This window comes from Oncorhynchus mykiss, chromosome 1 (assembly GCF_013265735.2).
Source record: "Oncorhynchus mykiss isolate Arlee chromosome 1, USDA_OmykA_1.1, whole genome shotgun sequence".
Taxonomy (NCBI): domain Eukaryota; kingdom Metazoa; phylum Chordata; class Actinopteri; order Salmoniformes; family Salmonidae; genus Oncorhynchus; species Oncorhynchus mykiss.
The window spans coordinates 32,146,998-32,173,094 of record NC_048565.1 but is presented as its reverse complement, the minus strand read 5'-3'; the positions used below and the strand labels follow the sequence as shown (position 1 = coordinate 32,173,094).

Here is a 26,097-nt window from a genome sequence, read left to right as displayed (position 1 = left end):
TTGGACATATCTCAGGAACAATTAATTGTAAGCAGATGATCAGGCCTATCTATTCATAGGTAACTGGGATTTAGCCTAAAAAGGATAGCTGTGTTGTGAAAGCCATAGGATAAAACTTTGTCACTATTGAACACATGCATGAAAGATATCTGCCCAGAAAGTCCAATCAAATAGGTTGGACACAGATACCAGAACTTAAAAGCACTAACTTTTGCGTTGTGTTAAGAGTCGGAGTCTGTATTGGGAGTATGCTGAGTGAGTGGGGTTTATCAAGGATTAGGCCATAAGCTTTGGAAGGTGAAGTCATGGTGGGGTTTAAAAGAGAGGTTAGGTAGAAGCAAGGGGGTGGATGGCAGTGAGATTGTTTCACCACAGCCAGACCAAAGAGGACAGAGGGGCTCAATGTTGTTTCATATGTCTCCGAGTCTTTCTGCTCCACCTGTATCAGAAACACTCACTGTCTTTTCATCTCACATCTCCACACCTATCTCATGTGTCTATCAGCACGCAGACACACACACAAATCTGTGTCATCACCATACTTGTTCTTACAGGATCCTCTGTTTTGACTTTGTGCACACTAAAACCAGGCGGTTACTTTTAGTCATGTTCTTTTTCAGTTGGATCTGACCCAATGTAGAAGAACAGATACATAACATTCAATAACCCAACATGTTGTTCTACTCACAGAGGAAGTGGTCACACCCCAACTCTTGGGAAACAGTACCAGGAACCCCTAACACAGTTAGAACTGAACAGCTCTTCCCGCTTTCTAGAAACCACTTTCCCAAAGGGGACAGACTGAGCTAGGAACAAAGTCAGTTCACAACTTCCCCTATCATCCCATCTAATCATATTCTCTGTGGACAAACAGCAGGAAGACAAAACCCACCACAGACCTTGTTCATTGTGGAGGCACACATGACATCAGTTGACCTAGAGTGGGAACTGAGTCAACCCAATGCTCTGGGACCTGGCAGCTTGCATGAGTAGTATGCTGCGGAGGTGAGAAAGCAACATGAACTATGATTAGTAGAATGGTGCATGGCCGTGGTAGAGCAGAGGCAGAGAAAGGGGCAGACATCAGATCCACCAGGAGATTCATTAGGCACTCTGTGAGTCAGCTGTTTGTTTAGGGAAGGGCTTGGGTCTTGGCTCGCTGTGGTTAGCAGGAGATAGGCTAGAGCTCACAAATGGTAGCATGAACAAAACATGGTGATGCTGAGAATTCTGGGAAGTTTATACACAATCTATGTGAAGAGGATGTTGGTTACCACAACAATTAAATGAAGATGTGCATATTAATGGTGTGAAAATGCAGTATCATAGAACTCAATAGGCATCTACAGAACAATTAATTTTGCCTAATTAATAGCTTCGTTAGGCAAAGAGGGGCGTAACAGGTTTCATGGGAACCATAGTAACATTTATTGGGAGAAAGAATGAAACTGCTCAGTGTTTTCAGAATTGGTACAGCCTGCAATTTGCAAACAACGGTGTGGCTCGGCTATAATTAAACTCATTCCTGCAGGAAAATAATGTTGCCCTCCTATGATCCAGGATCTGTTCTGCTGGTCAGAGAGATCATGCTGCTGTATGCTGCCGAGTGTTGCTGCTGACCCCTCAATATGGTGCTCCACTCCACAATGTAAACCAGCCGTGGCCTCAGGTGCTCAGGCTCAGGACCTCCTCATGACCCCTGCTGCACTATGGGGAGAGGCTGAGCATCAGCACCATGTAGTCAGAGTCCTTGGTGTGAGAGGACAGCAGGGGGCTGAACAGGCTGGCGGCAGAACTAGGCTACATGCTGAGTGGAGCACCGGACTAGACTATACAGTGTGTTGAGGAGTCCCTCCCCACAACACAGGTTAGGAGATGAGGGTGGAGGAGGAGCAGCAAGGAGGGTGTTTTCAAAACAAGGCCTGTCCAGGGTGATTTATGAGCAGCTAGCTCCCTGGTGGACTGGAGAAAGTGGCTGGGTCTCATAAACACTAGCAACATCAACATCAATGTTCTCTTTATAATGAACCTCAGTCACCCGAGCCACGGCCTGTTCACCCCGGCGGAGACAGACCGAGAGACTGACAAACAGCTTCAATCTCCAGCCATCAGACTGTTAAATAGCCACCACTAGCAGTCCACCGCCCAGTACCATGCCCTGAACCTTAAGTCACTGTTACCACACGGTACTCTACCCTGCAACTTAGAGACTGCTGCCCTGTGTACAGTTGAAGTTGTAAGTTTACATACATATAGTTGCATACTTGCATGACACAAGTAATTTTTCCAACAATTGTTTACAAACAAATTATTTCACTTATAATTCACTGTATCACAATTCCAGTGGGTCAGAAGTTTACATACACTAAGTTGACTGTGCCTTTAAACAGCTTGGAAAATTCCAGAAAATTGTCATGGCTTTAGAAGCTTCTGATAGGCTAATTGACATAATTTGAGTCAATTGTAGGTGTACCTGTGGATGTATTTCAAGGCCTACCTTCAAACTCAGTGCCACTTTGCTAGACATCATGGGAAAATCATGGGAAAATCAAAAACAATCAGCCAAGACCTCAGAAAACAAATTGTAGACCTCTACAAGTCTGGTTCATCCTTGGGAGCAATTTCTAAATGCCTGAAGGTACCACGTTCACCTGTACAAACAATAGTACGCAAGTGTAAACACCATGGGACCACGCAGCCGTCATACCGATCAGGAAGGAGACGCGTTCTATCTCCTAGAGATGAAGGAAGGAAGGAAGAAGCCACTGCTTCAAAACACATGGGGACAAAGATCATACTTTTTGGAGAGAAGTCCTCTGGTCTGATGAAACAAAAATAGAACTGTTTGGCCATAATGACCATTGTTATGTTTGGAGGAAAAATGGGCAGGCTTGCAAGCCGAAGAAAACCATCCCAACCATGAAGCACGGGGGGGGGGGGGGGGGGCATCATGTTGTGGGATTGCTTTGCTGGAGGGACTGGTGCACTTCACAAACTAGATGGCCCCATGTGGGAGGAAAATTATGTGGATATTTCGAAACAACAGCTCAAGACATCAGTCAGGAAGTTAAAGTTTGGTCGCAAATAGGTCTTCCAAATGGACAATGACCCCAAGCATACTTCCAAAGTTGTGGCAAAATGGCTTAAGGACAACAAAGTCAAGGTATTGGAGTGGCCATCACAAAGCCCTGACCTCAATCCTATAGAAAACCTGTGAGCAGAACTGAAAAAGCGTGTGCGAGCAAGGAGGCCTACAAACCTGACTCAGTTACACCCGCTCTGTCAGGAGGAATTGGACAAAATTCACCCAACTTATTGTTGGAAGCTTGTGGAAGGCTACTCTGAACGTTTGACCCAAGTTAAATAATTTAAAGGCAATGCTGCTAAATACTAATTGAGTGTATGTAAACGTCTGACCCACTGGAAATGTGATGGAAGAAATAACAGCTGAAATAAATCATCCTCTCTACTATTATTCTGACATTTCACATTCTTAAAATAAAGTGGTGATCCTAACTGACCTAAGACAGGGAAAATTTACTAGGATTAAATGTCAGGAATTGTGAAAAACTGAGTTTAAATGTATTTGGGTAAGGTGTATGTAAACTTCCGACTTCAACTGTACATAGCCATTGAATACTGGACACTTTAATAATGTTTGCATACTGTTTTACCAATGCAAAGTGCCTTCAGAAAGTGTTTATACCTCTTTATTTATTCCACCAATTGTTGTGTACAACCTGAATAAAAAAATGGATTAAATATATTTTCCCCTCACCTATCTGCACACAATACCCCATAATGGCAAAGTGAAAACATGTTTTTGTAAACTTTCACAAATCTATTGAAAATTAAATACAGAAATATCTCATCGACATAAGAATTCACACCACTGAGTCAATACTTTGTAGAAGCACCTTCGTAGGCGATTACAGCTGTCTTTTTGGGTAAGTCTCTAAGAGGCTTGCACACCTGGATTGTACAATATTTGCACATTATTCTTTCAAAAATGATTCAAACTCTGTCAAGTTGATTGTTGATCATTGCTAGACAGCCATTTTCAAGTCTTGCCATAGATTTCCAAGCCGATTTAAGTCAAAACTGTTCCCGCTCAGGAACATTCAATGTTGGTAAGCAACTCCAGTGTAGATTTGGCCTTGTGTTTTAGGTTATTGTCCTGCTGAAAGGTGAATTCACCTCCCAGTGTCTGTTGGAAAGCAGACTGTAAAACTTGATCAATCAGACTTGATCTTCTAGGATTTTGCCTTTGCTAATGGTTGTATTCTGTTTCTTTTTATCCTAAAATAACTCCGTAGTCCTTGTCGATGAGAAACATAGCCATAACATGATACAGCCACCACCATGCTTAAAAAGAATATGAGTGGTACTCAGTCATGTGTTGTGTTGGATTTTCCACAAACATAACGCTTGTATTCAGGACAAAAAGTTCATTTCTTTGCCACATTTTTTGCAGTATTACTTAAGTGCCTTGTTGCAAACAGATTGCATGTTTTGGAATATTTGTTATTCTGTACAGCCTTCCTTCTTTTTACTCTGTCATTCAGGTTAGTATTGTGGAGTAACTACAATGTTCTTGATCCATCCTCAGTTTTCTCTTATCACAGCCATTAAATTCTGTAACTGTTTTAAAATCACCATTGGCCTCATGGTGAAATCTCTGAGATTTCCTTCCTCTCCGGCAACAGAGTTAGGAAGGATGCCTGTATCTTTGCAGTGGCTGGGTATCTTGATACACCATTCAAAGCCTAATTAATAACTTCAGTGTCTGCTTTTTTATTTTATTTTTACACATCTACCAATAGGTTCCCTTCTATGTGAGGCATTGAAAAACCTCCCTGGTTTTGTGGCTGTATCTGTGCTTAAATTTCACTACTCGATTGAGGGACCTTACAGATGACTTTATGTGTGGGGTACAGAGATGAGGTAGTTATCCAAAAACCATGTTAATTAAGCAATAAGGCACAAGAGGCTTTGCTGTATCATGAACACAGTCACAGGTAAATGCCGTTTTTCGGTCCGCTATAACAAAGGGGTTGAATTCTTATTGACTCAATGTTAAATTCAGGCTGTAACGAAACAAAACGTGGAAAAAGTAAAGGGGCATGATGCTTTCCGAAGAGACTGTATATACTGTATTCTAGTCATGGCTCATCCTATATAACTACTGCTGTACACACATTTTCTACTCATATGCTGTCCATACTTATGTATATTAATTTCGGACTCGTTCTGATATTTCTTAATTTCTTAATTTTTATTTGGGGGATTTGTGTGTATTGTTTTGTATTGTTAGGTATTACTGCACTGTTGGATCTAGAAACATAAGCATTTCACTGCACCTGCATTTACATCTGCAAAATATGTGTACGTGACCAATAGAATTTGATTTGATTTAACGAAAACAGATACCAGTGTGCTGCAACATCTAGCAGATTTTAGCATGAACAGGTAAAACAGCATGTTTTCACACATGGTCACTCTTTTCATGGATGGTATACACTGAGTATACCAAACATTCTCCCGTCCCCCCCCCCCTTCCCCGTCTCTGCCATGGGGCTGTGGTCTAGTGGAGCGTGTCTAAGTACCTACGGCCAAACCCCTCCCGTAACAACACAGTCCACAGGCATGGAGACCATTTCAAGCATACTTAAAGAAGATTACGGTATAGTAGCTACATTGTGCAACTATACTGTACATACATTCTTGGTAGTCATTTTCAATCACTTCAACGTGAGTGAGTGGCTCAACAGGCCTAATCACAGTCCTACAGGACAAGAACAAAGCACATTCTGATTTACATTATGTGCTTTCAAATGAATGATCTTCTTAATTATTAGTGCTGTAGGCATGGCCGCTATATGCTGACCTATACCATGACTGGCCGCACTGGATTTAACAAACAGAGGGCTGAATAGATCGGCAGGCACATAGGGCCAACATAAACCGCTTATAGGTGTCCCTTTAAATAGCATTCTAGCACTCTAAGCTCTTCGGCATGGTCTGCATTAAAGCCAGGAACAAAAGAAGAGAGCAAAGCAGATGTAGGATCGCCTCCCTGAACCCATGATCCGTCCTGATAGGCGCATAATGAGAACCAGATCTATGTTCACACCATAACACACACAAATCCCCATTCAATATTCATGGAAGATTAGCCTCTCCATTGAGGCGGAGGGCAGATCGGAGGGATGGTGGGGGAGGGGAGAGGAGAGAAAGGCTGTCCAGGGAAATGTTGCTGCTGCTTGGCCTGACGAGGGACTGGGGAGGGCCTGGCTGGTCTGAGTGCACCAGAATCATAAGGCATGCAGTCATGACAGCTCACATACAAACAGACAGGACTGAGGGGCAGATGGAGAGGAGAAGAGAGGAGTCAGCCTGGTTCTGTAAGACCTAGGTCCCCAATGGTCATGGCACGAAGTGTTGCTTTGATACAGTAAACAAAGAGTGACACAGCCCTTTTGCAGGGAGCCTAGAAAATGTAATCACACCGGCACCGATGTTAGCAGGCAAAGGCAGCTTCCATCGTCAGGCCACTGGCAATCAGCATCCCTATCAACATGGCCACTTTGTTTTCTCTTCATGAAGGTGTTTGCTTAACCAATGGAAAATATATCACTACTGGGCACAAACATTTGCCTATTCCATAGAAACAGATCTGTGTAGGTTGTTTAAATGTCAGTGGGACCACATAATTTCCCTGTCAGGTTCAGTGCTACAGCTGGTAAACATTTATATGACTGTAACTGTATCATGAGCAGACAGTCAGTTCATTTTACTACTGAACCTCTCAAAGTTTTAAGAGCTGGAAGTCACTCCCATTGTTATTAAAGTAGGCTGTTTCCTTACGTTGACCCCATTGAGAAAAACATGGCTCATCAGTAGAACAGTGGCAAGACTGCAGTACGATGTCCAGTAATGTTATACTAATTAGCTTATAGCTTTACATAATGACTGAATGGGTTTATGGATCATTCCCAATGGATGCTTCTGTAACAATGGTTTTCTAAACCAAAAAACACAACCTACAGAGTACAGACACACAAGTGAGAAGATAGAAACTTGGCCTATGTCCAGAACCTTGACATAATGTAGGCATCTTGACATAATGTAGGCATCTTGACATAATGTAGGCATCTTGACATAATGTAGGCATCTTGACATAATGTAGACATCTTGACATAATGTAGGCATCTTGACATGATGTAGGCATCTTGACATAATGTAGGCATCTTGACATAATGTAGGCATCTTGACATAATGTAGGCATCTTGACATGATGTAGGCATCTTGACATAATGTAGGCATCTTGACATAATGTAGGCATCTTGACATAATGTAGGCATCTTGACATAATGTAGGCATCTTGACATAATGTAGGCATCTTGACATGACTGACTAGGAAAGTGACATTTAGGTCTTACATGAAAAAAAAGAGAGAAAAGAGAAGTGTGAAGGGACTGAAGGGGCCTTTTCAGGTAGTGATTGATGGTGTATGCTGTTATGAAATGCTCTGTCAGGGCCGTGCTGGGGGCTTTATGAAGGCTGGCAGGTGAGAGAGATGACCTGGGACTATAGAGGTCCACCAAGAGAAAGCCAGGATGCAGGCTGGGACAGGCAGGCAGGCAGGGCTCCGTGACCCATTTCAATCTTCCCCTGGCCTCAGAGGAGAACACAGTGGCTTACACTATTGTAGGCAAAGATATTATGACAACGAAATCTGAGCACACTGTTTCTATGCCAGTATGTGCATAAAGACTATAGGCTGATTGGGATCATTGGGATCAACAGCTCATTGGGATCAACAGTAAACTAACCCTATTCCTGCATTTGCTGTCTTGCATCACTACTATCCCATGCAAATAGCCATAAAGCTTTTGTCCTCCTATGAAAACAAAAATGTTACAGATTAATGAAAAGTATAGCTAGGATTTCTAATGCTGCCCTCAATAGAGCTGGACCCCCTGCCCCCCAAATGGTCTGTAAGACCGGAGACCATGTGAACCGTGGTGAATTGGGTGGTAAATCACTTTATGAATGGTTCACACCAAAGGGCATGGGAGCCATCCATAGCTTTAGCATTATGTGCACACGCTCATCAAACCTTGCAGAGCATTAGTATGTTGACAAATGGGCTGTATTGCCATTACATATAATTTGCTTCCTTCTTCCAAAACCACAAATCTGGAGCCATATTGAAATCAGATGAGAAAGCATAATCCCTATGCTTATTAGTTTAATGCACTGCACTGAATAAAGATGTGTTTTGAAGATTTAAAAAAAATACGGTGTAAGTTCATCTTGCAAACAAACCATTAGCACAGACTTACGAGGACGACTCCAGAAGAGCAATACCTCCCTGTTGATGGAAACTCTGTGTGTGATATTGTTCTGAGTAAGACTGAGTACAATGACCTGGTTCATGTTGTAACTACCTCTGACCTGCTATGGCTTGATAGACCCACCCTGATGGAACTGCCATTCATGCCCTGGGATTTAGCTGGCTTTACTGCCATTAAGGTCTAGACACACTGAGTAACACACTGTCACGAATGCCGTTTCCTGAGTCTGTTTTTTGCCTATGTTCTGTCCTGGAGTGTTTTTTCCGGCGTCCGGCGTCCGCACCCTGTCTGGTTGCCGGGCAATGTAGCCAGTTGGGGTTTCTGATTACCCGCACCTGTATCCCATCAGCTATCTGCACACCTGGTCCTGATCATCATCTCTCCTCTTCATAAGCCCGGACCTGACATCCATTCCCTGCCGGATCGTTAGCCATGAACAGTATGTTGTGCCATAGTATCAGCCTCAAGTTGGATAGAATTTGTTTTGTTGTTTTTTACGTATTGCTTGCCTTAAACTTACCTCCGTTTGTTCTGTCTTCAGTTACTCACCCGGATCATTTACCCCATTCCCGCCTGGTCGTCGGAGGATTCCGCTTCCCCATTGGATCCACCTATTTACTCCCATCAACTCACCACCGCTACCCACTACGCCACCTGGATATATCTACCCATTCACATTCACTTGTAAATAAATACTCACCTTCTTCCTACTCTCCTTGTCCTGGTCTGCTTCTGGGTTCGTTTTTGAAGAAACGTGACAGAACGATCCGGCCAAGAATGAACCCAGCGGACCTGCATTCCGTTTGCCATGCCATTACCCAGCAGGGGTAGACATTGGGACAACACAAGACGGCGCTACAGGAGATAGCGGTTGCAATCCAGAACTTATCTGCTAGCTTGACACAAATCCAGGATCAGCTCAGTTTGCTGGCGATTCATTCACCACCTGTTTCACCCATCTCACCTGCCGTGTCTGATGCAGTTTCCTTCCGTGAACCCAAGGTACCGACGCCTGATAAATATGAAGGGGATTTGGGAAGATGCCGTTCGTTTCTTATGCAGTGTGGGTTAGTGTTTGATCTGCAGCCCCATTCTTACGCCACTGACAAGGCTAGGATAGCCTTTGTTATTGAACTGCTGCGTGGAAGAGCTCTGGAATGGGCTTCAGCCGTTTGGGAACGACAGGGGACCTGCATGGCTTCATACCAGGAATTCACGGGAGAGATGAGAAGGCTTTTTGACCATCCAGTCCGAGGTAAGGACGCAGCTAAACGTTTGTTCACTCTTCGCCAAGGAGCTCGCAGTGTGGCAGACTTTATGATCGAGTTCAGGACATTGTCTGTGGAGAGTGGTTGGAATGAGGAGTCACTACAAGCGGCTTTTTACCAGGGGTTGTCGGAGCAACTCAAGGACGAGCTGATATCCTATCCAGAGCCTAGTGACCTAGACAGCTTGGTCACTTTATCTATTCGGGTAGATAATAGAGTCCGAGAGAGAAGGAGGGAGAAGCAGTGGTTGTCCATCTAATCAATCTGAGACTCGGTTACCATTCGGGTCAGGAAGTGGACCAGAACAGGTTGATCGTTATTCCCCACACGGGATTAGTGGAGGGGTCTTGCCACCAGATCCTGAACCAATGCAAGTGGGGCGACACGGGCTAACTAAGGAGGAGCGCCAACGTAGACGTGAGACCAACAGCTGTCTCTACTGTGGTAGCTCAGGACATTACATCTCCGCTTGTCCACAGCGCTCGTTAAACTGCCCGGCTCGCTAGTTTTGGGAGGAATTTTAGCGAGCCAGATTCAACCTCTCAAGAATCCTGTCAGACCCCGTTTTCCTGCGACCCTTATGAATAAGGATCAGAGCTTAGAGATGAACGCTTTTATTGATTCAGGTGCCGATGGCAGCTTTATTGATGCCGACTTGATGGAACAGCTGGGGCTTTCCAAGGAGCAATTGCCGGAAGCCATTGAAGCAACCACTCTGAACGGCAGTAGTCTAGCACGGATCACTATGAGGACTGAACCGGTTAAGATGTTGTTGTCGGGGAATCATTCAGAGTTTATCTCCTTCTTGATTCTGTCCTCGCGCCATGTTCCTCTGGTTCTTGGTTACCCCTGGCTGAAGGAACACAATCCCTCGTTTGATTGGGTGACGGGTAAGGTAACTAGTTGGATTGTCATGCTAACTGTCTTAGGACTGCCTGTTCTCCTGCCGTTTCCAGTCAGGTCAGTGACTCTGCTCCTCCTGATTAGTCCCTGGTTCCAGAAACATATCACGAGTTGGGTGAAGTATTCAGTAAACAGAAGGCTCAGTCCCTTCCTCCCCACCGACCTTATGACTGTGCGATTAATCTGTTTCCTGGAGCCGCCTTTCCCAAGGGACGGTTATACAGTATCTCTCGAACTGAACGTGAGGCCTTGGAGACCTACATCAAGTCATCACCTCTGGGAGCAGGATTTTTTTTTTGTGAGCAAGAAGGATGGCTCTCTTCGACCGTGTATTGATTATCAGGGTTTGATATTACGGTCAAGAACAAGTATCCCCTGCCCTTGATGAGCTCGGCTTTCGATTCTTTACAGGGTGCTACGGTTTTTACGAAGCTTGATTTACGTAATGCTTATCATTTGGTTCGGATCAAAGAGGGGGACGAGTGGTTGACTGGGTTCAATACTCCGATGGGACATTTCGAGTACCACGTGATGCCGTTTGGACTGACCAACGCTCCTGCTGTGTTCCAAAGTATGGTGAATGACGTTCTGAGAGATATGATTGGTATTTTTGTGTTCGTTTACCTGGATGATATCCTCATCTTCTCGAAGGAGCTTTCTAGCCACGTTCAGCATGTCAAGCAGGTCCTGCAGCGGTTATTGGAGAACCGTCTGTTCGTGAAGGCTGAGAAGTGTGATTTTCACGGCCACACGACGTCCTTCCTCGGGTACATCATCTCCAGGGGAGAGATCAAGATGGACCAAGAGAAGGTTCGGGCGGTTCGGGATTGGGTCCAGCCCGGTACGAGATTGCAGCTCCAGAGATTCCTGGGGTTTGCAAATTTTTATCGGAGGTTTATCCGTGATTACAGCCGGGTGGCCGCCCCTTTAACTGTACTGACGTATTGCACCAGAAAGTTCTGTTGGTCTCCTGAGGCAGACCGAGCATTTCTAGATTTGAAGAGCCGATTCACCAACGCCCCGATTCTCTCTCAACCTGACACTTCCCGTCAGTTCGTTGTGGAGGTGGATGCGTCTGATGTGGGGGTGGGCGCCATCCTGTCCCAGCGTAGCTCCACTGACAGTAAACTCCATCCCTGCGCCTTCTACTCTTGTCGTCTTTCTCCAGCTGAAAGAAACTACGATGTGGGTAACCGGGAGCTTCTCGCTGTGAAGCTTGCCTTGGAGGAGTGGCGTCACTGGTTGGAAGGAGCGGAGCAACCGTTTGTGGTCTGGACTGACCACAAGAATCTGGCTTACGTGCAATCGGCTAAACGTCTCAACTCCCGTCAGGCCCGGTGGGCTTTGTTTTTTGGACGCTTCAATTTTTCCCTGACGTTCCGACCTGGGTCGAAGAACGGGAAGGCGGTCGCCCTGTACCGGATGTTCTCCAAGACGGAGGAGAGTGGGGCCAAGACTGAGACGATTCTTCCCCAGAACGTTGTCGTGGGAGCCGTTACATGGAGGATTGAGGAGGAGGTGATGGCGGCTCTTCGGACACAGCCCGGGCCCGATAACGGTCCACCCGGTCGGTTGTTCGTGCCTGAGTCGGTTCGTTCTGCTGTCCTTCAGTGGTCCCACGCCAGCAAGATAGCTTGTCACCCTGGTGTTGCTCGGACTATGGCGTTACTGCGCAGACAATTTTGGTGGCCTGCCATGGGAGAAGATACCCGGAGGTTTGTTGCCGCTTGTCCTGTTTGTGCGCAGAATAAGAGTACCAATCGGGCCAGCTCTGGTCTTCTTCACCCCCTACCTATTCCCCGGCGACCTTGATCGCATCTGGCCCTGGATTTTGTCACGGGGTTGCCCTCTTCTGTTGGTAACACGGTTATTCTGACCATTGTGGATAGATTCAGCAAGTTTGCCCACTTTGTTCCCCTCTCCAAGCTGCCTTCTGCCACTGAGACGTCCGAGATCCTGGTTAGGGAGGTGTTCAGGGTCCACGGGTTGCCCTGTGACATTGTTTCTGACCGTGGTCCTCAGTTTACCTCTGCTGTCTGGAAATCCTTCTGTTTGGCCACAGTCAGTCTCACATCTGGATTTCACCCCCAATCTAAGGATCAGGCGGAGAGAGCCAACCAGAAGATGGAGTCCATGCTGCGTTGTCTTGTCTCCTCTGATCCCACCTCTTGGTCATCTCAATTACCCTGGGTTGAGTATGCCCATAATACCCTTCCTTCATCTGCCACTGGGATGTCCCCCTTCCAATGCCTGTACGGATACCAACCTCCCTTGTTTCCTTCTCAGGAGAGGGATCTTTCGGTCCCTTCTGTCCAGGCCCACATTCGTCGTTGCCACCGGACCTGGCATCATGCCAGGAGGGTCCTCCTTAGAGTTTCTGACCGGTATCAGATCCAGGCGAATCGTCGCCGTATTCCTGCTCCCGCTTATACCATCGGAGATAAGGTGTGGTTGGCTACACGGGATCTTTCTCTACAGACTGAGTCGAGGAAACTGTCACCAAAGTTCATTGGTCCGTTCGTGGTGGAGAGAATCATTAACCCTGTTGTGGTCCGACTCAAATTGCCGGGAACGCTTTGAGTACACCCCACCTTTCATGTCTCCTGCCTCAAGCCGGTTCACCTCAGTCCTCTGTTACCCCCTCCTCCTCGTCCTACTCCTCCTCGGATGATCGGAGGTGGTCCTGTCTACACGGTGCGCCGCATCTTGGACTCCAGACGGCGGGGTCGAGGGTTCCAGTATTTAGTGGATTGGGAAGGATATGGTCCTGAGGAGAGGAGTTGGATTCCTCGGCGTCAGATCCTTGACGATGACCTGCTTCGTGACTTTTACCGCCTCCACCCTGGCGCTCCGGGTAGTCCGCCCGGTGGCGTTCGTCGGAGGGGGGGTACTGTCACGAATCCCGTTTCCTGAGTCTGTTTTTTGCCTATGTTCTGTCCTGGAGTGTTTTTTCCGGCGTCCTGGAACGCACCCTGTCTGGTTGCCGGGCAATGTAGCCAGTTGGGGTTTCTGATTACCCGCACCTGTATCCCATCAGCTATCTGCACACCTGGTCCTGATCATCATCTCTCCTCTTCATAAGCCCGGACCTGACATCCATTCCCTGCCGGATCGTTAGCCATGAACAGTATGTTGTGCCATAGTATCAGCCTCAAGTTGGATAGAATTTGTTTTGTTGTTTTTTACGTATTGCTTGCCTTAAACTTACCTCCGTTTGTTCTGTCTTCAGTTACTCACCCGGATCATTTACCCCATTCCCGCCTGGTCGTCGGAGGATTCCGCTTCCCCATTGGATCCACCTATTTACTCCCATCAACTCACCACCGCTACCCACTACGCCACCTGGATATATCTACCCATTCACATTCACTTGTAAATAAATACTCACCTTCTTCCTACTCTCCTTGTCCTGGTCTGCTTCTGGGTTCGATTTTGAAGAAACGTGACACACACAGAGTCAAATGCATGGATTGGAAACTTTTCGTACTGCTGAGCCATCATGAATGTTCCTTTAAATTTTGCGAGGAACTGTCAGTGAAATGTATTGAAATGTTGCACAATGACAGTGGAAGTTAATCAATGGAAACACAAGCAAAATGTAAAATCACTGACAAGAGCATAATTCTCACAATAGGTTACATAGTACAGTATCTTGTACTGAGTAACAATATATCACTAAGACCTTGCAGAACATGCATTCTCTCCTTTTCAGCAGGATAACATTCAAAGTGTGTGAGGCACTGTCCTGAAATACCAGCGACTTTCCGTGAGCATGGAAGTTATGTCAATGTTGTGCTCCACCACGATGTGTCCCACTGAGAACACACTGAGCTCCTCCACAGAGCCGGTTAGAGAGGAACAGCCCTGCTCCCATCCATCAGTTCATCAACACCTTGCCAAGCGTTACTGTCCATGTCGTATATTCCTCAAAGCCCTGCCTGAGCCCCAGCGCTCCAGAGCTCTCCTCTCTTCTCAACACCCTGGGCCATCCCAGTCACCTCCACCACAACCCCACCCCCACACTACTCCCTGCTCTTATTTATAGACAAGCAACAACTCTGGGAGGGAAGCAGGCTGAGGCTGCCTTACACATTTTTCAGTAAATGGATGATCTACACACCCAGGTCAGTGGGGAGAGCACACCAAGAGCACACTCTCACTCACTTTGTTTCTCCAACACTCAAGGAATTATTGTGTTTCTCACACTATGACCTTCAACTGGTCCTGGAGAAACAGGAATACAGAAGGGAGGAGAGTTACAGTGCATTCGGAAAGTATTCAGAACCCTTGACTTTTTCACATTTTGTTACATTACAGCCTTAATCTAAAATTGATTAATTTGTTTTTTCCCCCTCATCGATCTACACACAATAACCCATATTGATACAGCAAAAACAGTTTTTTAGAAATGTTTGCAAAACTTAAATATCACATTTACGTAAGTATTCAGACTCTTTACTCAATACTTTGTTGAAGCACCTTAGGCAGCAATTACAGCCTTGAGTGTTCTAGGTTATGACGCTACAAGCTTACCACACCTGTATTTGGGATGTTTCTCCCAATCATCTCAAGCTATGTCAGCAGTACAGCATCGCTGCACAGCTATTTTTAGATCTCTTCAGAGATGTTTTATTGGGTTCAAGTCCAGGCTCTGGCTGGGCTACTCAAAGACATTCAGAGACTTGTCCCGAAGCCACTCCTGCGTTGTCTTGCCTGTGTGCTTAGGGTCTTTGTCCTGTTGGAAGGCGAACCTTCGCCCCTGTCTGAGGTCTGGAGCAGGTTTTCATCAAGGGTCTCTCTGTACTTTGCTCCGTTCATCTTTCCCTCGATCCTGACTACTCTCCCAGTCCCTGCCACTGAAAAACATCCCCACAGCATGATGCTCCCACTGTAGGGCCAGAGAATCTCGTTTCTCATGGTTTGAGTCCTTTAGGTGCATTTTGGCAAACTCCAAGTGGGCTGTCATGTGCCTTTTACTGAAGAGTGGCTTCCGTCTGGCCACTTAACCATAAAGGCCTGATTGTTGGAGTGCTGCTGAGAGGCTTGTCCTTCTGGAAGGTTCTCATATCTCCACAAAGGAACTTTGGAACTCTGTATGAGTGACCATCGGGTTCTTGGTCACCTCCCTTACCAAGGCCCTTCTCCCCCGATTGCTCAGTTTGGCCGGGCGGCCAGCTCTAGGAAGAGTCTGGGTGGTGCCTCGACACAATCCTGTCTTGGAACTCTATGGACTATTCGTTCATAGAGGCTTGGTTTTTGCTCTGACATGCACTGTCAACTATGGGACCTTATACAGACATGTGTGTGCCTTTCCAAATCATGTCCAATCAATTGAATTTATCACAGGTGGACTCCAATCAAGTTTTTGAAACATCACAAGGATGATCATTGGAAACCGGATGCACCTGAGCTCAATTTCGAGTCTCATAGCAAAGGGTCTGAATACTTATGTAAATAAGGTATTTCTATTATAAGTTATATTATAAGTTATAAGTTAAGTTATATTCTATTATAAGTTATATGTTATATTATAAGGTATTTATATTATAAATTTGTAAACATTTTTACAAGACTGTTTTTGCTTTGTCATTGTGGGGTATTGTGTGTAGATTGATGAGGATTTAAAAATATATATAATCCATTTTAGAATAAGGCTGTAACATAACAAAATATGGAAAGTCAAGGGGTCTGAATTCTTTCCGAATCCACTGTATGTTCCCATAAAGAACCACAGCTATTCTAACAGTCAGGAAGGAAAGCAATGGATGACACTTACTGTAAGTGAAGCTGAGTCGTGGAGTGACATCGTCCTCGGTGGCAGCTGCTTGGACAAAGGCGTAGGCCAGTAGGAGAGTGAAGGCCGGGAAACAGAGCTGGACCATGCTTATTGTCCACATGGCTCCTCTCCTCACGACTGCCAGCCAACTCACACTGTTTGTTTTTCAGGATTTGGGGGAATTCATGAACAGCTTCTTTTTCTCCCGTGTTTATTTTCTCTCCCGCTCTTCCTGTAGGTCTGGGCTCCCTAAATGGGAGACCTGTGCTCTGTTGTGAAAGTGAAGCTTCTCCGGGACTGCAGACAACTCTGGCCTCGGAATGATGACCTTTCACCTCACAACGAGCCTCCCAGGACGGACAGCCAATCAGCCTCCATACAGTCAAACCACCCCAAGGGCTCAGCTGAGATCTACACACATGGACAAAAGAACATTCATTCACATTGGTGTACAGACAGTGCAACACAGTTCACATGATTCCTCTCCTTATCATGGAACATTGGTTCGGAAAAACACTCCATTCGCACATGTCTCAGTACTAACAAAGGCTTTAGCCATAAGGCTACTGGCTACATAGGAGCTACTTTAGGCTGAGTGCACTTCCCTGTGTTTGTGTTTGTTGGACATAACTGGCTGGACGTATATTAATTTCATAGCTTGTGGTGATTTCTGTCTGTTTTCAGATGGGCAGAGTGCACTCTTTACCTGGACCAAAACAAACACATCCTCGGTCCTCTTAACGGGCCCGTAATATCATATCTGACAGACTGAGACAAGCAGAGCTGAGACAAAGACTCCCTTCTCCATGGGAGTTAGACTGGCGTTTTCACTACAGTTAATATCATAATAATATCATAATACTGTATCATAATATCACCCGGCTTGTATGGGTCTGCTTTCAATTGAAATTAAAACCAAATCAAGTTTAATTGGTTGCGTACATATATTTTCAGATGTTATCGCAAGAGCAGCAAAATTATTGTGTGTCTAGGTCCAGCAGTGCAGTTATACCTATTAATACAAAACAGTACAAGCAAATATACAGTACCAGTCAAAAGTTTGGACACACCTACTCATTCAAGGGTTTTTCTTTATTTTTACTATTTTCTACATTGTAGAATAATAGTGAAGACATCAAAACTATGAAATAACACATATGGAGTCATGTAGTAACCAAAAAAGTGTTAAACAAATCAAAATATATTTTATATTAGAGATTCTTCAAAGTGGCCACCCTTTGCCTTGATGACAGCTTTGCAAACTCTTTGCACTCTTGGCAATAGTAAAACTAAAGAAATACAGTTGAAGTCGGAAGTTTCCATACATTTACGTTGGAGTCATTAAAACTTGTTATTCAACCATCTCCACAAATTTCTTGTTAACAAACTATAGGTTTGGCAAGTCGATTAGGACATCTACTTTGTGCATGACACAAGTAATGTTTCCAACAATAGTTTACATATAATTCACTATCACAATTCCAGTGGGTCAGACGTTAACATACACTAAGTTGACTGTGCCTTTAAACAGCTTGGAAAATTCCAGAAAATTATGTCATGGCTTTAGAAGCTTCTGATAGGCTAATTGATAACATTTGAGTCAATTGGAGGTGTACCTGTGGATGTATTTCAAGGCCTACCTTCAAACTCAATGCCTCTTTGCTAGACATCATGGGAAAATCAAAAGAAATCAGCCAAGACCTCAGAAAACAAATTGTAGACCTCCACAAGTCTGGTTCATCCCTGGGAGCAATTTCCAAATGCCTGAAGTTGCCATGTTCACCTGTACAAACAATAGTACGCAAGTATAAACACCATGGGACCACGCAGCCGTCATACTGCTCAGGAAGGAGATGCGTTCTGTCTCCTGGAGAGGAACGTACTTTGGTGAGAAAAGTGAAAATCCCAGAACAACAGCAAAGAACCTAGTGAAGATGCTGGAGGAAACATGTACAAAATTATCTATAGCCACAGTAAAACGAGTCCTATATGGACATAACCTGAAAGGCCGCTCAGCAAGGAAGAAGCCACTGCTCCAAAACCGCCAAAATAAAGCCAGACTACAGTTTGCTACTGCACATGGGGACAAAGATTGTACTTTTTGGAGAAATGTCCTCTGGTCTGATGAAACAAAAATAGAACTGTTTGGCCATAATGACCATCATTATGTTTGGAGGAAAAAGGGGGATGCTTGCAAAACGAAGAACACCAACCCAACCGTGAAGCACGGGGGTGGCAGCATCATGTTGTGGGGGTGCTTTGCTGCAGGAGGGACTGGTGCACTTCACAAAATAGATAGCATCATGAGGGTGGAAAATTATGTGGATATTTCGAAACAACAGCTCAAGACATCAGTCAGGAAGTTAAAGTTTGGTCGCAAATAGGTCTTCCAAATGGACAATGACCCCAAGCATACTTCCAAAGTTGTGGCAAAATGGCTTAAGGACAACAAAGTCAAGGTATTGGAGTGGCCATCACAAAGCCCTGACCTTGACAATCATATAGAAAACTTGTGAGCAGAACTGAAAAAGCATGTGCGAGCAAGGAGGCCTAGAAAACTTGACTCAGTTACACCCGCTCTGTCAGGAGGAATGGGACCAAATTCACCCAACTTATTGTGGGAAGCTCGTGGAAGGCTACCCGAAACGTTTGACCCAAGTTAAACAATTTAAAGGCAATGCTACCTTCTGACCCACTGGGAATGTGATGAATGAAGTAAAAGCTGAAATTAATCATTCTCTCTAATATTATTCTGACATTTCACATTCGTAAGATAAAGTGGTGATCCTAACAGACCTAAGACAGGGGGATTTTTACTAGGATTAAATGTCAGGAATTGTGAAAAACTGAGTTTAAATGTATTTGGCTAAGGTGTATGTAAACTTCTGATTTCAACTGTATAATTGTGTGTAGAAAGACAGTATGGACAGTATATGAATGGAGAAGGTGTGTACAGTGGTAGTTTAATATGATATGAGCCTTGACTAGAATACAGTATATAAATATGAAGTGTGTAAAACAGTGTATAAACATTATTAAAGTGAGCGTTATTAAAGTTTTGTTTCTACGGGTAAACAAATAAAATACACAAAGAGATGGTTTAGTAATGATTCACAAAATACTAAAGACATAATTTAACTCTGCCTGTAGGCATGCATTTCTCTGTGTGCATGAGGTAATGCGTGAGGTCAGGTTCATTTGAAGGCATCACCTCATGACGAAACATCCTCAAGGCCTGAGAACTGGTATCTCCATACATACACTACATGGCCAAAACTATTTGTACACCCCTTCAAATGAGTGGATTTGGCTCATTCAGCTACACCATGCAATCTCCATAAACAAACATTGGCAAAAGAATGGCCCATGCTGAAGAGTTCACTGACTTTCAACGTACCATCATAGGATGCATCATTTCCAACAAGTTCATCAAATTCCTGCCCTGCTGGAGCTGCCCCAGTCACATGTAAGTGCTGTTATTGTGAAGTGGAAACATATAGGAGCAACAACAGCTCAGCTGCTAAGTGGTACTGTAGGCCACACAAGCTCACAGAATGGGTCCACCGAGTGCTGAAGTACGCAGCGAGTAAAAATCGTCTGTCCTCAGGTTGCAACACTCAATACCGAGTTCCAAACTGCCTCTGGCAGCAACGTCCTCACAATAACTTTTCATCTGGAGCTTCACAAAAGGGGTTTCTATGGCTGAGCAGCCACACACAAGCCTAAGATCACCATGCGCAATGCCAACCATCGGCTGGAGTGGTGTAAAGCTTGCCACCATTGGACACTGGAGTAGTGGAAACACAATCTCTGGAGTGATGAATCACACTTCACCATCTGGCAGCCCAACGGACTAATCTGGGTTTGGCGGATGCCAGGAGAACACTACCTGCCCGAATGCTAGTGTCAACTGTAAGGTTTGGTGGAGGAGGAATAATAGTCTGGGGCTGTTTTTCATGGTTACATATAGGCCTAGGGTTTCAAGCTGGTTGATTTAAAATTTAATGATATTTAGTGATATTGAATTGTGTTTGGTTGTCAACGCAACCAAATAGTAACATTTGAAGGAGATGTACTGCATCTTCTGCTTTTAAATGATTGAAAGCTCAGTGATAGACATTTGGGTGACAACTTACCCAAAAATAAGACATTGTTTTTCCATTGGAATTTTGTTGTACTTTTAGATGGTTGAAATCATATTGATAACACATTGGAAATTCAACTAACTTTTGGCTGTCTTTTTGAGTGGGTAAATATAGGATGTACGTTTCAACCAAGTATTACCCAATTATCCACATTGAAATGACATGGTGTGCCCAGTGGGAGTAGCCACTGAGATAAGAGGCCTTGTGTTTATTCATAATTGATCATAAGATGTTTTGCTTTTCACTGTACAAAACAGCCTGTCTGCTTTCAATTATGTCCTCTACAAAACCCTATTAAAGGAAATTGGAATAAGTAGAGCTTGTTGCCAGCCATTTGTGGTGGGGTTTGAAGAAAATGAAAGGACCAATGCCCACAGGAGAAGAGAGGCCTCTGTGATTAAACATGGTTGGACACAGCTACAACACTCCTCAACTCTCTATGGATCAATGAAAGGCTATTAAATCTTTAATGTACTTGCCAAGACCAGGAGTGGACACTGGCTACCTTGTATGCCCACATCTTAGCCAATATGATATGTGAAAGCATCAGGACAAAACCACAAAGCAGCTGTACAAGAGCATTAATGTGATGTGAACCACTGAAATGGACAGTGTGGCAAACGGCAAAGACTATATAGTAACAGAATGTAACGTGATAATTTTAAAAAATAATAATACAATAAAATACAGTGAGGGAAAAAAGTATTTAATCCTCTGCTGATTTTGTACGTTTGCCCACTGACAAAGAAATGATCCGTCTATAATTTTAATGGTAGGTTTATTGAACAGTGAGAGACTGAATAACAACAAAAAATCCAGAAAAACACATGTCAAAAATGTTATAAATTGACTTGCATTTTAATGAGGGAAATAAGTATTTGACCCCTCTGCAAAACATGACTTAGTACTTGGTGGCAAAACCCTTGTTGGCAATCACAGAGGTCAGACAGTTCTTGTAGTTGGCCACCAGGTTTGCACACATCTCAGGAGGGATTTTGTCCCACTCCTCTTTGCAGATCTTTTTGAGGCTGACGTTTGGCAACTCGAACCTTCATCTCCCTACACAGATTTTCTATGGGATTAAGGTCTGGAGACTGGCTAGGCCACTCCAGGACCTTAATGGGCTTCTTCTTGAGCCACTCCTTTGTTGCCTTGGCCATGTGTTTCGGGTCATTGTCATGCTGGAATACCCATCCACGACCCATTTTCAATGCCCTGGCTGAGGGAAGGAGTTTCTCACCCAAGATTTGACGATACATGGCCCCGTCCATCGTCCCTTTGATGCGGTAAAGTTGTCCTGTCCCCTTAGCAGAAAAACACCCCCAAAGCATAATGTTTCCACCTCTATGTTTGACGGTGGGGACGGTGTTCTTGGGGTCATAGGCAGCATTCCTCCTCCTCCAAACACGGCGAGTTGAGTTGATGCCAAAGAACTCCATTTTGGTCTCATCTGACCACAACACTTTCACCCAGTTGTCCTCTGAATCATTCAGATGTTCATTGGCAAACTTCAGACGGGCATGTATATGTGCTTTCTTGAGCAGGGGGACCTTGCGGGTGCTGCAGGATTTCAGTCCTTCATGGCGTAGTGTGTTCCCAATTGTTTTCTTGGTGACTATGGTCCCAGCTGCCTTGAGATCATTGACAAGATCCTCCTGTGTAGTTCTGGGCTGATTCCTCATCGTTCTCATGATCATTGCAACTCCACGAGGTGAGATCTTGCATGGAGCCCCTGGCCGAGGGAGATTGACAGTTCTTTTGTGTTTCTTCCATTTGCGAATAATCGCACCAACTGTTGTCACCTTCTCACCAAGCTACTTGGCGATGGTATTGTAGCCCATTCCAGCCTTGTGTAGGTCTACAATCTTGTCCCTGACATCCTTGGATAGCTCTTTGGTCTTGGCCATGGTGGAGAGTTTGGAATCTGATTGATTGATTGCTTCTGTGGACAGGTGTCTTTTATACAGGTAGCAAGCTGATATTAGGAGCTCTCCCTTTAAGAGTGTGCTCCTAATCTCAGCTCGTTACCTGTATAAAAGACACCTGGGAGCCAGAAATATTTCTGATTGAGAGGGGGTCAAATACTTATTTCCCTCATTAAATTGCAAATCAATTTATAAAATTTTTGACATGCGTTTATCTTGATTTTTTTGTTGTTATTCTGTCTCCCACTGTTTAAATAAACCTACCATTAAAATTATAGACGGATCATTTCTTTGTCAGTGGGCAAACGTACAAAATCAGCAGGGGATCAAATACTTTTTTCCCTCACTGTATATAATGTAGATGTATGACGCAGGACAACCCCATCCACCGCCTCCCTTGCAGGAAGACCCCATCCACTGCTTTAATTATAGTTGTCGAGAGGCTTTGCTGGTGCTATATTTGTGCTATATTTCAGTGGTGCTGAATAACAAATGATCCAAATGTATCAATGTCAGAAAGCCCCTCAGGTTAAGAACGTCTCGCCACCACCAGTAAATACCCACACAGGGAGCCGCAGAGCTCCTCATACTGACTGTATAATGAATTAAATCAGGAGCATCTGGATCAGACAGGATACGTGTTTTACTCCGTCAACACTGCGGAAGGTGTCCCGTCTCCTGTTTCAAACTGATGTCTATTTTCTCACACAACTAAATCACTCAACAGTAAAATACATTCACAAATGCAAATATGTACGCATTTTCAAAACTCCAACCAGGCTATATTTCTCTCTAACCCCTTGTAGAGTCCTAATTCGAAAAACTGGTTGCTGTAAGAACATAAAGAGCACAAAGAGAGAGGCTTCAGAGAGTTGTGATAGTCTGCTTGGCTATGATACCCCACCAAGTGCATCAATGATAAAGATAAAATGAAAGATAACGAGGCCATCTAATTGAAAAGGGCCACACTGTAATGGCAGCGCCTTCCAAGTTTCCCTGTCTTTTGTGTGGCCTGTTACATGCCGTAAACAGGGCCATGGTGAGGGCCACATCAGCAGGGGAGACAGCCACAAGCATCATTAGCCTTCTTTGTGGGGAGCAAATTGGAGTCGTCCCATCTGACCGATGAGCAGCCGCTGCTCCATTAATCCTTCTGTTCTGTGACAGGAAGAGGTAGTCCTACGCTACACTACTGGCCCACATGCATCAGGCCGAGTTTTGCTGAGGCATGCCAACACTTGAACTCAATGTGAGTAATAGAAGGAGGGCCTCTGACAGCATAAAGATTGCAACTCTGTATTTCTCTCTAGTATGGTTTATCTGAAGGCACTGAATCATCTCATTGTCTTGCTATCATCTCTTTCACACAACAGCCTACGATTTACTATGGTCAAGATACAACGGACCATAGCAAACATATATGATACAACTGAATAATGGATTTCATTGATATCAACGTAGGCTACTACTTAATTGTCATTCAGATACAATCAGGTTGGAGCAACCCTTTCTACTACTGTAGCAAATGTCAAGGTTGTTGATAAGAGCTGCGAGTTATTTTCCAATTTAGGTTGGAATAGTGTTTCTGGCATGTTTCTTTGGACACAATGTAGGGAAAAGAATGTGTATTTTTTGTGCAAATGAAAATAGCAGTGAAAAAAAAATCTAAACACTTACATTTCCAAAGGAGCAAGATGATGATGCCATGGTTTATTATTGAGGTGCTGAGTGAGTAGGTCTACAATTTCTAATAGACCTCACATTTTCAAAGGCATAAAGATGCTTTCCCTCAGATTCATACTAGCCTATCATCTGCATGATGAGTAACAGTAATAGTTTTGACCAGTCACTGCAATGGATTAATTTGGAGAGGAGGTGACCAATAAAACTAACTAGGTCTTTCCCAGTCACTGTGAGAGTCACTCTACTGGCCTTCCTAATTACTGGCCTTCCTATACTGGGAGAAACCGGAGCACTTGTGAGAACTGCATCACACAGTGATGTGCCAGTGTGCTGGGGAGCCACCAAGGAGTTTCTTACTGGAATTGTTTACAGAATCATGAATGTTTCCACTGCACTTTTAAACGGAGCAGTGATTATTATGTAGTGATTATTCAGAGCAAAGCTTTGAGGCAATCTAGACATATTAACTCAACATTAAAAGGGTATTAAGAGCTATGACAAGTTCAGAGCAGGATCAGCTGGAGCTATGTTATTGTTCCCACACTGAAGAAATAGATCATAGAAGGGTCTGACGCAAAAGAGGAAATACGTTTTATATTGAACTAAATCAGGGAAATTCCCAGTACTCTGTATAAGTATACTCTGTATAAGTCATATCCTGGAATACAGTTCCTGTTGTAACTTCCAGTGTATATCACTGTATTATAAAGTCAGTCAAAGGATAGCTCTACATATAAATGTGTTTCTCATACAGAAGTGGTTGTTGGCCTACAAGTTAAACAGGCGCTATGACTAGCAGGTTTGCCATTTGAGTAGTGAGGGAAGGTTCAAGGCTTCTTGAATTCCACTCTGGACTGTTGACTGGAAAAGTGTTGATTGATAAATAGGCGAAGGCCCCCCTTGGCATGCACGTCATCTACAGACACCTGTAAACACAGGCACCGGGCACCTTAATTGTGGAGGACGGGCTCACAGTAATGGCTGGAATGGAATCAATGGAATGGTATCAAAAACATACATGTGTTTGATACCATTCCATTCACAACATTTCAGCCATTATTATGAGTCATCCTCCCCTCACCAGCCTCCTGTGACACACACACACCACCTGGGCAGCCTGGGTCACAGCACCTCTCTCTGGTAAAGCAGCGTCAGATGTGTGAAGGAGCGAATGTGATTTGTGAAGGAGAAGATGCAATGTGTGTCAAGGAGGATGTGTCATCTGTCAGGAGGGGCTTTAATGTGAGATCAGGACACAGGCACATAAGGAACCTGGGCCTGATGCATCGGCCAGCAGGCTCGGGGGCCAGGGGAGCAGTGTTGACACAGTCCTACAGCAACACTCTCAGGTCATTTCACAACCAGTTACACAGATCTAAAGATACCACCGTTGAGAAAGATAACGAGCTAAGGAAGCACTAGAGCAGTATCAGAGCCATAGTGACTAACGAAGCAATTAATGGTAAATTTCACCGCTGCTCTATTTCACTATGTATACACAGTATGTCCATGAATATGTTATTAACATATACAGTACCAGTCAAAAGTTTGGACACACCTCAAGGGTTTTTCTTTATTTTCTATTTTCACTGGAGTAATAGGGAAGACATAAAAACTATGAAATAACACATATGGAATCATGTTGTAACCCCAAAAAGTGTTCAAATCAAAATATATTTTATATTTGGGATTCTTCAAAGTAGCCCCCCTTTGCCTTGATGACAGCTTTGCACACTCTTGGCATTCTCTCAACCAGCTTCATTGGGTAGTGAATTGTGCCTTGTTAAAGGTTAATTTGTGGAATTTATTTCTTAATGCGTTTGAGCCAATCAGTTCTGTTGTGACAAGGTAGGGGTGGTATACAGAAGATAAGTCCAAATTATGGCAAGAACAGCTCAAATAAGCAACGAGAAACAACAGTCCATCATTACTTTAAACCTCTACAGGATCAGTGGGTCCCCCGCGGGACGGATTGAGCTAACGCAGGCTAATGCGATTAGCATGAGGTTGTAAGTAACAAGAAGATTTCCCAGGACA

The 26,097-nt window shown here is 44.3% G+C and overlaps 1 protein-coding gene across 2 annotated transcripts in view; it reads right to left on the bottom strand.

Moving 5' to 3' along the window:
• The window catches only part of LOC110521304 (semaphorin-4B), a 105,104-nt gene that overhangs the window by 31,218 nt on the left and 47,789 nt on the right, over positions 1-26,097 (bottom strand). For both annotated transcript variants that reach the window (XM_021598789.2, XM_021598780.2), the window contains exon 2: positions 16,308-16,718. In XM_021598789.2, coding sequence (XP_021454464.1) covers positions 16,308-16,428 — 121 coding nt within the window. In that variant the 5' untranslated portion in view covers positions 16,429-16,718. The remainder of the gene's footprint in view (positions 1-16,307; positions 16,719-26,097) is intronic.